Here is a 15123-nt window from a genome sequence, read left to right on the forward strand (position 1 = left end):
ACGACATAGAAAATAATAACTATATTTAATTATTTTAAAATAACAGTAAATAAAAAATAAAAAAAGATAAAATTAAAATAGAAAAAAAAAAAAAAATAAAAAAATAATAATAATAATAATAATAATAATAATAATAATAATAATAAATAAAATAATGAAGAAACAAAAAGGAAATAAAGGACTAAAAGATAACGTGAAATAAACCAGTCAGTTCGCCAGTTGCCATTCCCTTTAAGGTGCGCTCTGATTTTTTAAAATAAATTGGAGTCTTATTATACTCTTAGCAAAAAACAGCCCCAGAACGTGTGTTCCAACCTTTATGTTTGACAGTAAAGGCAAGCATGAGGTGCTGTAAGATTTTCTGGAAACACTGCAGATTTCATTTTCCAGCAGGACTTGGCACACTGCCCACACTGAAAAAAGTACCAATTGGTCTTATACAATATTAAAATTTTCTGAAACACTGATTTTTGGGTTTTCATTGGCTGTCACCCATAATTATCAACAATAAAAGAAATAAACACTTAAAATAGATCACTCTGTGTTTAATACATCTATATAATATATGAGTTTCACATTTTGAACTGAATTACTGAAATAAAGTAACTTTTCAATTATATTCTCATTTTTTTTTTTTTAGATGCACTAGTATGCAGCATTCAGCACTGCACTGGCACAGCTACAGTCTGAAGCAGCTGAACATCCGACTGCTCATATTCAGACCCATTTCTCTCAGCTGTGTGACGTGCCAGATGTGACTGGTTGGAATAAACTCGCTCAGTGTTTTGCCAGAAGAGAAAATGTTGCAGAAAAACTGACAGAATTACATTTACCTGCAGATGATTCAACCCTTTACAGAGTCCCTCACCGTTTACAGTCTCAATCTGATCTGTTCCAAACCTGTTTCTGCTTATCTGAGGTCTGCAGACCAAATACAGAGCATTACTGCTGAATTATTTAACCTACACCTTGGTGTTGGTCTTTAGGAGCATTAGTTTTGGTAGTACCAGTCTTTAAGACTATTATTCTTGCTAGCCTCAGTCTTTTGGACCCTCAGTCTTCATATTATCTGTCTTTAGGATCATGAGTCTTGATATTATCTGTCTTTAAGGCTCTCATCATTGGTATTGCCACTCTTCAGGACCCTCAGTCTTGGTGTTGTGACCTTTAGGACCAACAGTCTTGGCATCACCAGTCTTTAGGACCATCAGTTTTAATATTATCTATCTAGCACCATCAGTCTTGGTAGTGTCAGTATTTAGGACCATCAGTCTTGATAGTGTCAGTATTTAGGACCATCAGTCTTGGTATCGCCAGTCTTTAAGACCATCAGTCTTTGTAGTGCCAGTCTTTAGGACTATCAGTCTTGGTAGTGCCAGTCTTTAGGACTATCAATCTTGGTAGTGCCAGTCTTTAAGACCATCAGTCTTGATAGTGTTAGTCTTTAGGACTATCAGTATTGGTGGTGCCAGTCTTTAAGGCCATCAATCTTGCTAGTGCCAGTCTTTAGGACCATCAGTCTTGATATTATGTGTATTTAGGTCTCTCAATCATGGTAGTGTCTGTCTATAGGACCTTCAGTCTTGGTAATGCCAGTCATTAGGACCATCAGTCTTGGCATTACCAGTCTTTAGGTACACCAGTCTTGGTAGTGCCAGTCTTTCGGATCCTCAATCTTGGTACTGCCAGTTTTAAGACCCCCAGTCTTGAAAGTGCTAGTCTTTAGGACCATTCATTTTGGTAGTAACCTTCTTTAGGACCCTCAGTCTTGGTACTTTCTGTATTAGGGCTCCCATCTTTGATACTGCCAGTCTTTTGCACCCACAGTTTGGTAGTGCCAGTCTTTAGAGCTCTACTTCTTGGTACTGTCATTCCTTATGACCCGCAGTCTTGGTACTTTTAAGACCTCCAAGTGCCAGTCTTTAGGGCCATCAGTCTTGGTTTTGGCGTTTTTTAGGACCTTTAAACTTGGTATTGCTAGTCTTCAGGGCCCTCAGTCTTGATATTATCTGTGTTTTGGACCATCAGTCTTGGTACTGCCAGTCATTAGTACCCTCACTGTTGGCATTGCCAGTCTTCAGGATTATCAGTCTTGGCATTACCAGTCTTTAGGTACACCAGTCTTGGTAGTGCCAGTCTTAAGGACCCTCCGTCTTGGCATTGCCAGTCTTTAGGACCTTCAGTCTTGGTAATGCTAGTTCTTAGGACCATCAATCTTGCTAGTGACCATCTTTAGGACCCTTAGTCTTGGTACTGCCAGTGTTCAGGACCATCACTCTTAAAATGTTTTCTGTTAAAAGCTTAAGAAATCTACACTGACCTATGGGATATGCACGTGAGGTCTAATGCATTGAACGTGGATGTGATTGTTTTTGCAAGAGTTGCTTTTCTGTTAATTTGTACCATATATCATATGTTTCTTAGGCCTTAATAAGCCCATCCCTTAAGAATCCCCTAATAATCCCTTAATAATCTCATAATCCCTGTCACGTTGCCATTTTTCCAATATAGAGCATTTCACGTGACTCAACCAACTTTTTCCTTTTCTTTTTCTCAGGGTGGTTTGATTGCCCTCCTGCTCCTGATCCTCCTCTTCACGCTGGTACTCTACACTCGCCAGCGCTGGTGCCGGCGCCGCCGGGCCCCTCAGAAGAGCGCCAGCACCGAGGCCACCCATGAGATCCACTACATCCCCTCCGTCCTGCTCGGACCCCAGCAGACCAGGGACGGCTTCAGGGGTGCACGGCCCCACCAGCACACCTCCGTCATCGGCATGCCCATCCGTGAGACCCCTATTCTGGACGACTGTGACTGTGAGGACGATGACCAGCCGGGGCAGATGCTGGATGGGAAGGCACATCTGGAGGAGGATTTCAGCAGCCAGGGAACTCGTAGTGTGGATAGCCTTGGAAAGGGATGTGGAGAAGTCAACCATAAACACAGTTTGGACAACAGAGGTGAGTAACCATGGGTGCTTCGGTTCTACTGGTTTGGCTACATCACTTGTGCATAAGCTGGTGTAGCTTTGGTTTGTTTAAGACATGCTTCAGTTCTTCTGGTTTGGTTATATCACTTGTAGAAAAGCTGCCGTAGCTTTGGTTTGTTTGAGACATGCTTCAGTTCTTCCCATTTGGCAATATCACATGTAGAATAGCTGGCGTAGCTTTGATTTGGTTGAGAGAAGCTTCAGTTATTCAAGTTTCGGCTACGTCCCTTGTAGAATTGCTGGCGTAACTTTGGTTTGGTTGAGACATGTTTCAGTTCTTCTCGTTTAGCTATGTCACTTGTAGAATAGCTAATGTAGCTTTGGTTTGGTTGAAACATGCTTCACTTCTTCTGGTTCGGCTATGTCACTTGTAGAAAAGCTGGTGTAGCTTTTGTTTGGTTGAGACAATCTTCAGTTCTTCTGGTTCATCTACATCACTTGTAGAAGAACTGATGTAGCTTTGCTTTGGTTGAGCCATGCTTCAGTTCTTCTAGTTTTGGCTATATCACTTGTAGAATAGCTGGTGTAGCTTTGGTTTGGTTTGGTTGAGACATGCTTCAGTTCTTCTAGTTCGTCTACATCACTTGTAGAATAGCTGGTGTACCTTTGGTTTGGTTGAGACATGTTTCCGTTGTTCTGGTTCGTCTACATCACTTGTAGAATAGCTGGTGTACCTTTGGTTTGGTTGAGACATGTTTCCGTTCTTCTGGTTCATCTACATCACTTGTAGAATAGCTGGTGTACCTTTGGTTTGGTTGAGACATGCTTCCGTTCTTCTGGTTTGGTTATATCACTTGTAGAATCCCTGGCGTAGCTTTTCTTTGGTTGAGACATGCTTAAGTTCTTCTGGTTCAGCTATATCACTTGTAGAATAGCTAGCGTAGCTTTGGATTGGTTGAGACATGCTTCAGTTTCTCTGGTTGTAGAATATCTGGTGTAGACTGGCTATTTGTGTTACGTTGGTGCTAACATAGCATTGGAAACTCCATAGTTTTAGTGTAATTCGTGCTAACATAGCATTAGAAACTCCATATTTGTAGTGTAATTGTATGTAAATTGTTAATTTTTACGCAAATTGAAGTATATTTTTAAATTTTATGTGGCTACAAAATGTTGCAAATGTTTGACATCATCTGTTTAGATTTTACGGATGTTTTCATAAACATACTGACCATTAGGGTGCCACTGAATGCATTTAATGAACATTATAAGTCATTGTTTAATTTATAAATAATAAGTGTGCGATATTGGTTGATTCTGATGCAGTTTTATATTTACAAACCACTTTTTTTTTTACCTCGGAAAGGACAACATGCTAATTTTCTCTTTTTAAAGAAAGTATAACACATGTTTTACCTTTTTACAAGCTTTAATTAAAGCATTTATTTTCCTTTTTAGTCAAGGCTTAACATAATGATTCTGGACTGTGATGTAACAGTTTTGAGGTATTAGAATCGGCCTGTTTTACAACAGTGTAATGCATGTTTTTTTTGAGTACATGATTTCCAGTTCAAATCATGCAGTGAGAAGCCGTCAGGTTCTCATGTGTCCTCCAGCAGCATCCACAAAAAAACACTGCTAACACCAGCTAAACCACCGGGTCCTCCATCATCTTGGTCCTGAAGCTTAACTAAAGCTAACATAGTTAAAACCCTGCCGTTCCTGTGCCACCCTTTAAACCGGCACCTACGCGGCGTACTCCGGCTCGTCCGTCTGGGGGTTTGGGTTTGAAGTCACCTGCCAAAGCAGAGGCTAATTATAGCCATTGACCCGAATTTGCGGCGCGGCACGGGCGGAGAGGACGGCTCTGGAGAGATCGGGCCATTGACTCGCCGCTGATGAGTTGCTTTAGATGTTTCCCGGTGGAGAACCGCGAGGGCGAGCCGGTTCACACCGAGGACGCGGGATAGCGGCTCGGCATCGACAGGAAACCTTTATTTCACCCCGTCGTATGCTAATAGCATCACCCGCACTCTCATTTACACATACGGAGCGGTCAGGAGGTCGCTGGTTTTTAATCCCACATGTAGAGATCTGTGGGAGGCTGAGATAATCCCTGTAGCTTTTAAATATAACAACACTCTCACAGACTGAGAGAAAAGCACTAGATTACAGTTCCTGGAGAAACTGCGAGTGTGATTGCAGTGCACATTCGTTGCTGGTTGCTATGGTGTTGTTATGGCATCCGCTTTGGTTGCTATATTTGTGGTTGCTAGGTTGTTGGTAAGGTTTTGCTATGGTGTCCATGGTGGTTGCTAATGTGTTGCGAAAGTGTTGCTAGGTGGTTTCTAAGTGGTTGCTTTGGTGTTGCTATATGGTTGCTAGGGTGTTGCTATGGTGTCCATGGTGGTTGCTAAGTGGCTGGTTGGTGGTTGTTAAGGTGTTGCTGGGTGGTTGCTAAGGTGCTGCCATGGTATCTGTTGTGCTTGCTATGGTGTTGCTAAGTGGCTGTTAAATGGTTACTGAGTTGTTGCAAGGTGCTTGCTAAGGTTTTGCTATGATGTCCATGGTGGTTGCTAATGTGTTGCTAAGCAGTTGCTAGGTGGTTGCAGTTGCTAAAGTTTGGCAATGGTATCTGTAGTGGTTGGTATGGTGTTGCTATGGTATACACGTTGGTCGCTATGTTTTTTTCTAAGTTAATTCAAAGGTTTTGCTTTTAATGTCCATAATGGTTGGCATGGTGTTGCTAGGTAGTTGCTAAAGTGTTGCAATGGTATCTGAGGTGGTTGGTATAGTGTTGCTAAGTGGTTGCTAAGCAGTTCCTTAGTTGTTGCTAAGGTGTTGATAGGTGGTTGCTAAAGTTTTGCTATGGTGTCCATGGTGATTGCTAAAGTGTTGTTCAGTGGCTTCTTGGTGGTTGCTAAAGTTTTGCTATGGTGAACATGGTGTTTTCTATGGTGTTGCTCAGTGGCTGCTAAATGCTAAGCAGTTGCTAGGTGGTTGCTAAAGTTTTGCAATGGTATCTGTGGTGGTTGGTATGGTGTTGCTAAGTGGTGTTGCTATGGTATTCACATTGGCCAATATGTTTTTTTCTAACTTGTTGCTAAGGTTTTGCTTTTACTGTCCATAGTGGTTGGGATGGTGTTGCTTAGTGGCTGCTTGGTGGTTGCTAAGGTGTAGCTAGGTGGTCGCTTAGGTGTTGCTAGGTGGTCGCTAAAGTTTTGCTATGGTGCCCATGGTGGTTGTTAATGTGTTGCTATGGTATCTGTGGTGGCCATAGCGGTGTTGCAAAGTTGTTACTAAGGTGTTGCTAGGTGGTTGCTAAGTAATGTAGTCATATAAATCATATCTAAGTCACATAAATCATAATAATGAGGGAGAAAGAGCGCCAGCTACCCACTCAGAGAGAGCAAGGCCAATAGTGCTCTGTCGGGACTCTGGCAGCTGATTGCAAGCTGCATGACCGGGATTCAAACCATCGATATCCTGATCATAGTGCCAGTGCTTTGGACTGCTAGACTGCTTAAAGCAGTTGAAGCAACTCTAGGGCAATAAAATAGATTAATATGGAAAATATGGATTAATATGGATTAATCTGGAAAAAAATATGAGTGCTATTTAGTGTGCAGTCTAAAATAAATAGAATAAATAGTTAAAAATAGTAATAATTTTGTGTTTTGCACAGCATTCTGATAATAATCCATGAAGCCATCGCTTTCCACTTACTTCAAACACAGTCAATCTACCAAGAACCCTTTTTAGTGCTTATTTAGCACTTTAGCATTGAAGCTACAACACTTTTTAGAAGCTAATAGTCAGTTTCCATGATGCTTCATTCCTAAATCATCACACACTTTCCTCCAACTGGCTCTGCTTGTTAAATAATCTCTAATAAACGTGCTAATGTGGTTTTCTGATACTGTATGTTTAAAAAAATGGATATAAAAGTACCTTGCAATGCTAAAAAACAGCACTAGCATCTTGCAGCCTGATGATTTTCTGTACTTTTCATAGCTAACAGTGAGTGCAGCTCAGCATCATGAACCACATCATCATCAAGTCTATTAGAGATTCCTTGAAACCGCAGCAGCGAGTGTATGATGAAGCGAGTGTATGATGATTTAGGCATGCAGTTGGCAAAACCCTAATTGGTGAGCTTCTGTCACTTCCACTACATCTTAAACTACATTAGCCTTGTAGCTCCAATGCTAATCTAATGCAGCGAAGCTTCAGAAACCGAGCACGTCTTTCTGAGTTAAGGCAGTAGATATGAGATAACATAAGAGGAATCCCCATCAGTGTAAGAGGGAAGAAAGTCTGAGAATTTGGGATGGAGCTCAAAAAGGTAGTTTCTGCTTCTGAAAACTAGAAAACCAGACCACCTTCAAGACCAGCTGGTTTCAGATGATCTAAGCTGGTTTTTGTTGAAAAAAAATAAAATAAATATATATATATATATATATATATATATATATATATATATATATATATATATATATATATATATATATATACATATCTAAATTAAAATTCAGTTCAAAATGTAAAACTCAATAAATTAATCAAGTAACCTTTATTTTTTCCCGGAAGTACATTGAAGACAAACAGGGATTGTTAATTATTTTAAAATAACAGCAAATAAAATATAAAAATAATTGGAAAATAAAAATAGAATTAAAATAAAAATAATAATTATTATAATAAAACATTTAAGATTAAGATCAAAAGAAGATTCCATTAATACAACAAAAATGAGTTAAAATTAAGCTAAAACTAACTTTTACATAATACAATAAAAAATACAAATAAATAAAAACTAAAAAAAAAACTAAAAAAATAAAAGCAATAATAGTAAAAATAATAATACTGATAATAATAAAAGAAAACCAAAATAAGTTAAAAAGCAATAATACAAAACTAGAAAAAAATAGAACTAAAATAATAAAAAATAAAAGTTAAGAATAAATAAGATTAAGTAAAACAGGTAAAACAGGAGTGATCTATTTTAAGCCTTTATTTATTTTATTGTTGATGATTATGAATTACAGCCAATAAAAACCCCAAAATCTGTCTTTAGAATTAGAAATTAGAATATTATATACAGTAAGACCAATTGGTACTTTTGTGAGCAGTGTGCCAAGTCCTGCTGGAAAATGAAATCTGCATCTCCATAAAAGTTGTCAGTAGCAGAGGGAAGCATGAAGTGCTGTAAGATTTTCAGGAAAAAAACACTTCACTGACTCCCGGAAAATCTTACAGCACTTCATGCTTCCCTCTGCTACTGACAACTTTTATAGAGATGCGGATTTCATTTTCCAGCAGGACTTGGCACAGTGCCCACACTGTAGCCAAAAGTACCAATTGATCTTATATAATATTCTAATTTCTAATTCCAAATACACTGATTTTTGTGGTTTTATTGGCAGTAAGCCGTAATAATCATCAACAATAAAAGAAATAAACACTTAAAATAGCTCACTCTGTGTGTAATGCATCTATATAATATATGAGTTTCACATTTTGAACTGAATTACTGAAATAAAGTAACTTTTCAGTTATATTCTCATTTTTTGAGATGCACTAGTATATATTACTTTTATTGATAAAAGTATGTGCTTTTTCATCTTAAATATACTTTTAAAAATATGCTTAATTGCACTATTCTTTTACAAGCCTTTACTCGTGGCAAGGATTTATCAAAACCCCGTTTCCAGCCAAAAGACAGGGATGCAATGACATCAGTGAGGCAATTAAACATAAAACACACTTCATTAGGTAAAAGTACCCGTGCATGCGGTGTAATTCCTATCTCTGAGGTCTGATTAAAGTCGAGGACAGATTGAAAGTGTGCTGAAAGCATCAAATGGGGCCTCTGGCCAGATTTAATTTCACCAGAAATCAAAGTAACAGAAAGGTCTTATTAATGGCTTCAATTTACACACAGCCTCAGCTAACCTCACCAGCACTGCTGCCAAACTTTACCGCCAATAACTCAAAAGTGATTTAAAATGGGTGACAGGGCTGCACGATATATCGTTTAGGCATCGTCATCACGATGTTCGCATGCAATTAAATCAAACACATCATGTTGCAATGTTTTGATTTTTGACACAAGAAGTACAGTAGATACACAGCGCTGTCTCTGTGTCTGTGTGAGTGACAGGCTGCTGCAGCCTGAGAAGTGGGGAGGGGGAGCATAAGGGGGGGCAGGAGTAAATACGAGGTAACCTCTGTAACATGTAACATGGGCACGTGTTGAAAGCTGTGCACCTCAGTCCAGCACAGTTTTGCAGCACGATATGTCCAGTTACAGCTGAATTTACACTTTTAATCCCAGTAAAACTATGCTCTTATTTACCTTTTAAAAAGCCATTTAAATGCCTGATTAAAGGGCCGATTACTGTTGTTTTGCTGTTTTTCGAAAAAAGAACATTTGCAATGTAAATCGTGCTAATGTGTAGCAATGTGGTTGCTGTGATATTCCAGGTGGTTGATGTTGTGTTTCCCAAATTTTGGAAGAGATCCAAGTAACATAAAGGTCAAATATAAATGGGCTTCATTTACACTGCTGCCAAAGTTCAGTTTTAATAATGTATCGGTAATGCAAGATGGATTGTCTTTGGACTATCCAGGTGGTTGCTGTGGTACCACTAATTAGTGGTTAGATAGGTGATATAGTGTTACAAGGTAGTCGGTATGATGTGGCAAGTAAAACACTTTGTGTATACCGACAAAACCAAATCTAATACTCGGTAAGGGAGAATATAACAGCATTTACCTTAGTTTTTTAGTTATACATCAATGATTTAAATTCATGTCAAGTACTTTGGATGTGAGTTGGATGGTTCATTATCAGGTGATTATACAACAGTTAGTTCTGACCCTGTTATGTGATTGGCTGAGAGGCGTTTTGTTTGAGTGACATTATCAGCCGGTAATGCACTGTAACCGAAGCTCTCCATGTATTACTCCACCACATACAGGTAACCAAGCAACGATGCAGCACTTACAAACCAAATACAAACCAAATGCGATGTCATTATTTATACACCACTTGGGGCACTAAATCCCATAGAGGCACAGTGAAACTTTGAAGAAACACCAAAGTCCCCAATAGGCGGCGCAGACAAAGATGCGCTCCCACAAATAAAAAAGCCCAGCGATTCAAATAATATACTGCACTACATTTTTTTTTTTATTAGTATAAGTAATTGAATTTACTTTCTAAAAAGTTACATCATACATTGTACTTTAAGTGAACTACTGTAACAGTTGTTTTTAACACACTCTAAAGATGTACAAAAATATATTTAGAAATAGTATACGTATTTTAGAAGTATATTGAAATACAATAAACGTTATAGTAGTCTATTTAAAAAATACACTATATTGTACTTTTTAAAGGTATGAAAAGTTTACTTTCAAACATTTGATAAAGCATACTATTAATGTACTTTCAATATATTTTAAGTAAGTACATACATATGTTACTTAGACATACTTAGACATTTCTCAATATGTTTAAAGTACAATTAAATATATATATATATATATATATATATATATATATATATATATATATATATATATATATATATATATATTTATTTATATATATATTTTTTTTCACCAGGAATATTTGTTAGATAAAATAAAACTGTGAAAAATAATAAAATGTTTTAATTATATATGTGCAAAAATAGCAAGAAAATCCTAAAATTATTTATAGGGCCATAGCGCCCACCCTTAATTGTAATTTGAAGTTCACAATAAAGTGCATTCACAATGAAGTTAACCCTTGTGTGGTGTTCATATTTTTGTTACTCGTTTACTTTGTTACTTGTATTTAATTCAGCAAAATTAAGCATTTTTACATTAAAATGCTTTACACATGCTCGCTTCACCTAAATTGCAAGCAATATAAACAGCTTACATGGTTAATATTTGCCCTTTACCTTTCTTATGTTACATTTCTTTCAAAAAGTGCTACTCTTTTTTTATTAGTTTTTTAATAAAATGTAAAAGAAAATGAATTAAACTCAAGATATGAGTAGAAAATTTGTTTAGTTTCAAATTTACAAATGAAGCAACATTTATTAGCCCTCGGCCAAACATACTGTATGTAATATAAATGTGTAGGGGGGGGGGGGGGGGTGTACAGTGTGTGTCTATTGAAAATGTGTTTTGATATATGTTTTTCACAAAAAATGAGTCAATGCCAATGAGTTTGAGTTAGAAAAAACATTTTTTTTGTATCATTTGATGAAAAATGAAAACGGGTCCCACAGACCCGAACACCACACAAGGGTTAAATATACTGTTTAGAAACAGAAAAGTCATATTAATTGCCTTATTTTACACCAAGCCTCAACTAGCCTTATGGCACTGCTGCCAAAGTTTACCTTCAATAATTTATTAGTGATTTAGGATGGATTTTATTTGGGTTGTAGAAAACTATTTGTGTTATGTTGAATTATGCATGGGCAAAAGTTAACCGCTCCCTTTTCCTGCAATCGACCTGCCTGACCCTCGTATTTAACATTCGGAAAAAGCAATTTATCCGACTCATCCCGGCCGACCCCAGGTGACCCACCGGCTGCAGATGTGAGCGCGATGGAGGTGGATGCTGTGGTATCGCTGGAGGCTCTTTAATTGTGCCATGCTTGTTTTGGCACTGAGAGAAGAAAACCCTGTTTGGGACACTTGTGAATTATTCATCTGAGCTTTTTCTCCTGAAGGTGGAGAGTTCTCTGGTGGATTGAGTTTTAGCAAGAGTTCAGATGGCGAGTTAAGATATGTACACCCCCTCCAAACACTGACATCTGAATCAAATACGCTTTGAAGCATCTCATTGCCTCATTTTAGCATCCGAGGGATGAGAAAGGATGATGAGTGGCTTTAATCATCTCTGTTCTCCTCTGTTCTCTGCGGAGGCCGGTTTTAAACTGACTTAATAAAACGAACTAAACGCTCGTCTAATACACAGAACCTTAATACTCGAATAAAAAAAAAGAAGAAACTTGTAATATGAATCTTCTAAAACCTCCACAGGTCATTCCACAATCGGGGTGCAATTAAACTCTAAACCATGACTCTTAAAAATGACCAATTGAACCTTTGCTCAATTTTTTAAAATAAATTTAAACCGTAATTCAAAGAAATGTGCTTCTAACCATTCATACATGTGTTAATCAGTGATTTATACTAGGATTTGCTGTTGAGAGTGGCTTAAAAAGGCTTAAACATGACTTAAAGAGCAGAGCAACAGGATTGAAAATGACAGGATTGAAAGAACGAGAGCTAAAAGAGATATGGTTGAAAATGACATGGTTGAAATAAAAAGAGTTAAAAGAAACATGGCTGTAACAAGGCTGACAGTAACAGGATTGAAGGTGACAGGACTGAAAGCAAAAGGATTGAGTAGACAGAAATAAAATTCACAGGTTTTAAAGTAACAGGGAAAGTGACAGGACAGAAATCAACAGGATTGAAAGTAACATAACTGAAAGTAACAGGACTGAAAGTGATAGGATTAAAAGTGACAGGACTGAAAGAAACATGACTGAAGATGACAGGACTAAAAGTAACAGGACTGAAACGAAAGGACTGACAGTGACAAGACTAAAAGTGACAGAACTGAAAGTAACAGGGCTGAAAGTAACAGGACTGAAAGTGACAGGACTAAAAGTGACAAAATAACAATTAACAGGACTGAACGTCAAAGGACTGAAAGTGACAGGGTTAAAAGTGACAGGACTGAAAGCGACAGGACTGAAAGAAACAAAACTGAAAGCATCAGGATAGAAATTAACAGGACTGAAAGCAACAGGACTAAAAGCTACAGGACTGAAAGCAACAGAGTTGAAAGTGACAAGACAAAAAGCATCAAGATAACAATAAACAGGACTGAAAGTCAAAGGACTGAAAGTGACAGGGTTAAAAGTGACAGTACTGAAAGCAACAGGACTGAAAGAAACAGAACTGAAAGCATCAGGATAGAAATGAACAGGACTGACAGAGACAGGACTGAAAGTGACAGGGTTGAAAGTGGTGACTGAAAGTAACAGAACTGAAAGCGACAGGATAAAAGTAACAGGACTGAAAGCCACAGGACTGAAAGTGACAGGACTGAAATTGATAGGGTTGAAAGTGACAGTACTGAAAGTAACAGGGCTGAAAGCGACAGGATAAAAGTAACAGGACTGAAAGCCACAGGACTGAAATTGATAGGGTTGAAAGTGACAGTACTGAAAGTAACAGGGCTGAAATCAACAGAGTTAAAAGTAATAGGACTAAAATCAGCAGGGTTAAAAGTAATAGGACTGAAATCAAACAGGGTTAAAAGTAACAGGCCTAAAATCAACAGGGTTAAAAGTAATAGGACTGAAATCAAACAGGGTTAAAAGTAACAGGACTAAAATCAACAGGGTTAAAAGTAACAGGACTCAAATCAACAGGGTTAAAAGTAACAGGACTGAAAGTAAAAATATTAAAAGCAATCAATCAGGGTTCTAAGCACCAAGATTGGAAGTAACAGAATTAAAAGCAACAGTGCTGAAAGTAACAGGACTGAAAGTAACAGAAATAAAAGTGACAGGATAAAAAGTGACAGGACTGAAAGTAATAGGACTATAAGCAACATGACTGTTGCTGTGGTGTTAATGGTTGTATTCCCACTGAAGTTCTAGAGCAGGCTACTCTAAATAAACTGTTTTTTTCTGAAGGAGGTGAGGATTTTCTTTACATATATATCAGTCTGTTTAATTCAGAGAGAGGCAGTGTGGTGGGAGCACTGCTGGACCTGATAAAGACTGTTGTTTGCTCCCATTAAGCTGGACGCAGAGTTTAACCAGCCGTTGTCTGAGTTAGCCGCAGACTGCCGAGATAACATCGGCCTTTATCCCACGGATGAGGGATGGAAATCCCTCTAAGTGATGTGGACAAACAGCCGAGGCTGGGGCTTGAATAAATCATTAGGAGTATTCTCCTGGCGTCCGCCTCGCCTCGGCTCAGGCCGGCGCTACGCTCATTATCGCTCCAATTAATTCCTATCACATTATATTTGCATCGTGACCTTGCGTGAGCTTTATCTTTTAATCTGGGGAAGTAATCGCATCTCCAGTTCATGAAAGAACTCTTTTTTATTGTTTTTATTGGCTTTCGTTTGATAAGGTATCCTTGAAAATGCTTTATCGAGAGATTCCAGACTTAATGTATATCATTTGTTAGTCTTTATCGCAGTATTTCATTGCATTAATGTGTAAATATTGCGTCATTTTGTAATGTTAATCTGAGAGAAGGTTAGTGCAAATATGCTAATTTGTAATCCCAGTAGGTTTTACTGTGTGCTGTAGAGATTTTAAACAACCATTTCTACTAGGTTTTACTCGCTGACATAATGTGAATTTAGCACTTATTCCTTCCATTGTGTCATAAATGTTATGATACTTTGACTTTTTAACTTTTTTTAATTCATTACTCCACCAAGTTTAACCCCAACATTTTTATTTTTAAAAGACTGGGTGCAGTTTAATCTGATATATTAGCCAGATATGCTATGTTGCTATTAATAAATGCTGTCTCTGCTGCTCCATGCTGTTTACACACTTACCCTGCGTTCACACTGGAAAGCGACAAAGCGACAGGCGACCATTCATTTCCTATGGCAGGGCGCGATTTGTCGCCGCGACATGCGAGAGGCGACAGAGCGACAAGCGACACGGAGATGAATTTTTCTCAACTCTATGCAAATGAGTTATGACGCGGTGAAGCGACATTCTAACCCGATTGGCTCCTAGCTTTTCTTTGGACCAATCACAAACAAGGCGGCTCGACGTCCTCTGAATTTCTAGTTTCTTTCCCGGTTCTTTCTGTTGAACGGGGTGGACCCACATCAGTCTGTGGGAACGGCTGCGTTTCCAGCGCAGTTAAATCACAGAAACGCACAAGAGTCCAGCAAGTTTGGGAGTTAAAGCTGGAGAATAAAGTGGCCAAGTGATTCCTTTTTTGTGCCTTTTTTCTTGTCGGAGGCTGGACCATGATAAACGCGGGCGTTGAGCTTGACACGCCCACAAGCGACAAACGCTGGGCGACACAAGCGACTCGTCGCGTTCCAGTGTGAACGCAGGGTAAGACAGCGATATGTGCAGCGCTCACTGCTCACTGAATTTTTGTTTTTCTGTTTGCATATGGTACCA

The 15123-nt window shown here is 38.3% G+C and overlaps 1 protein-coding gene across 1 annotated transcript in view; it reads left to right on the forward strand.

Annotated features, from left to right (window-relative positions):
* Nucleotides 1–15123, forward strand: part of LOC103040661 (astrotactin-2) — a 1082674-nt gene that overhangs the window by 429108 nt on the left and 638443 nt on the right. The window contains exon 3 of the mRNA XM_049465818.1: nucleotides 2558–2957. Within this exon, the coding sequence (XP_049321775.1) occupies nucleotides 2558–2957 (400 nt within the window). The remainder of the gene's footprint in view (nucleotides 1–2557; nucleotides 2958–15123) is intronic.

This window comes from Astyanax mexicanus, chromosome 1 (assembly GCF_023375975.1).
Source record: "Astyanax mexicanus isolate ESR-SI-001 chromosome 1, AstMex3_surface, whole genome shotgun sequence".
In the NCBI taxonomy this organism is placed as follows: domain Eukaryota; kingdom Metazoa; phylum Chordata; class Actinopteri; order Characiformes; family Acestrorhamphidae; genus Astyanax; species Astyanax mexicanus.